The 2500-nt window shown below is 48.4% G+C and overlaps 1 protein-coding gene across 1 annotated transcript in view; it reads right to left on the bottom strand.

Moving 5' to 3' along the window:
- The window catches only part of LOC116359260 (CUB and sushi domain-containing protein 3-like), a 547528-nt gene that overhangs the window by 296902 nt on the left and 248126 nt on the right, over positions 1–2500 (bottom strand). Inside the window, 1 exon segment of the mRNA XM_031811826.1 lies at positions 715–831. Within this exon segment, the coding sequence (XP_031667686.1) occupies positions 715–831 (117 nt within the window).

A 2500-nucleotide genomic window follows, 5' to 3' on the forward strand; every position in this document is an offset into this window, starting at 1 on the left:
AGAAGGGGGAGGGAGAGGGAGAGAGGGGAAGGAAAGAGAGGGAGATGGAGAGGGAGAGAGAGGGATAGAGAGAGAGGGAGAGGGAGAGGGAGAGACTGAGGGAGAGGGAGAGAGAGAGAGGGAGAGAGGGGGAGGGAGAGGGAGGGGGGGAGAGAGAGTGGGGAGGGAGAGGGAGAGAGAGGGAGAGAGGGAGAGAGGGAGAGAGAAGGAGAGACAGAGGGAGAGGGAGAGGGAGAGGGAGAGGAGAGGGAGAGGGAGAGGGAGAGGGAGAGGGAGAGGGAGAGGGAGAGGGAGAGGGAGAGGGAGAGGGAGAGGGAGAGGGAGATGGGAAAGAGAAGGAGAGAGAGAGGGGGGAGGGAAAGAGAAGGAGAGACAGAGAGAGGGGGAGAGGGAGAGAGAGGGAGACTGGGGAGGGAGAGAGAGAGAGAGGTGGAGGGAGAGAGAATGAGAGAGAGAGAGACAGAGAGAGAGGGGGGAGTGAGAAACTGAGAAGGGGGGAGAAGGGAGAGAGAGGGGGAGGGAGAGACCGAGAGGGGAGGGAGAGAAAAAGAGAGAGAGGGGAGGGAGAGATAAAGAGAGGGACAGAGTTTGTGATTGAGAGAGAGAGAGAGAGAGAGAGAGAGAGAGAGAGAGAGAGAGAGAGAGAGAGAGAGAGAGAGAGAGAGAGTGAGAGAAAGAGAAAGAGCAGAATTAAACCAGAGAGAGAATACTTACCAAAGTCCCCGGGGACAAAGATGTGGTAGACGCAGGTCAGACTCTGGGTATAATTACGGGGGTAATTTGGGGACAGGACGGTCCCCTCTGACCCTGTCGAGCGGCCTCCGCACGGCGCTGTGAAAACACCAACACGTCAATATGACTCCCAGGTTACACTACCTGGGGGAAATACATGCAGCTACGCAGCAGAAACAGGAATCAGCAAACAGTATTTTCCTGCTGCCACAGCTGCACCGGGAAGCAGAAAAATCTGGAAAAATCTGGGAAGAAACTGTCAGTTTGTACACTTAAAACGCTGACTAACAGTCTACAACATAATGAGATATTACAGGAAAACACATAGGGCGTTTAGAAAGAGAGGGAGGGAGGGAGGGAGGGAGGGAGGGAGGGAGGGAGGGAGGGAGGGAGGGAGGGAGGAGGAGGGAGGAGGAGAGGGAGGAGGAGAGGGAGGGAGGGAGGGAGGGAGGGAGGGAGGGAGGGAGGGAGGGAGGGAGGGAGGGAGGGAGGGAGGGAGGGAGGGAGGGAGGGAGGGAGGGAGGGAGGGAGGGAGGGAGGGAGGGATTTTTTTTTTTTTTAAGATTTGGGATTTGGGATCGAGATTGAGATCGGGAAGAACACTGAACAAAAATAGAAACACAACATGTAAAGTGTTGGTCCCATGTTTCATGAGCTGAACTAAAACATACTCAAATGTTCCATGTGCACAACAAAAACGTATTTCTCAAAAAAATATTTCACAAATTTGTTTACAATTTAGTGAGCCCTGTTAGTGAGCATTTAGTGAGCATTTAGTGAGCCCTGTTTGTGAGCATTTAGTGAGCATTTAGTGAGCCCTGTTAGTGAGCATTTAGTGAGCCATGTTAGTGAGCATTTAGTGAGCCCTGTTAGTGAGCATTTAGTGAGCATTTAGTGAGCCCTGTTAGTGAGCATTTAGTGAGCCCTGTTAGTGAGCATTTAGTGAGCCCTGTTAGTGAGCATTTAGTGAGTATTTAGTGAGCATTTAGTGAGCCCTGTTAGTGAGCATTTAGTGAGCCCTGTTAGTGAGCATTTAGTGAGCCCTGTTAGTGAGCATTTAGTGAGCCCTGTTAGTGAGCATTTAGTGAGCCCTGTTAGTGAGCATTTAGTGAGCCCTGTTAGTGAGCATTTAGTGAGCCCTGTTAGTTAGCATTTCTCCTTTGCCAAAATAATCTATCCAACTGACCGGTGTGTAGCATGTCAAGAGTGAGCATTTAGTGAGTATTTAGTGAGCATTTAGTGAGCCCTGTTAGTGAGCATTTAGTGAGCCCTGTTAGTGAGCATTTAGTGAGCCCTGTTAGTGAGCATTTAGTGAGCCCTGTTAGTGAGCATTTAGTGAGCCCTGTTAGTGAGCATTTAGTGAGCCCTGTTAGTTAGCATTTCTCCTTTGCCAAAATAATCTATCCAACTGACCTGTGTAGCATGTCAAGAAGCTGATTAAACCGAATAATCATTACACAGGTGCACCTTGTGCTGGGGACAATAAAAGGCCACTCTAAATGTGGACTACCAGCAGTCTGTCAGTATATCATATCTACAACTACAACACATTACTACCATATCATATCTATAACTACAACACATTACTACCAGCAGTCTGTCAGTGTATCATATCTATAACTACAACACATTACTATCATATCATATCTATAACTACAACACATTACTACCATATCATATCTATAACTACAACACATTACTACCATATCATATCAACACATTACTACCAGCAGTCTATCAGTATATCATATCTATAACTACAACACAT

The sequence above is a fragment of the Oncorhynchus kisutch genome, unplaced genomic scaffold, assembly GCF_002021735.2.
Source record: "Oncorhynchus kisutch isolate 150728-3 unplaced genomic scaffold, Okis_V2 Okis02a-Okis13b_hom, whole genome shotgun sequence".
In the NCBI taxonomy this organism is placed as follows: domain Eukaryota; kingdom Metazoa; phylum Chordata; class Actinopteri; order Salmoniformes; family Salmonidae; genus Oncorhynchus; species Oncorhynchus kisutch.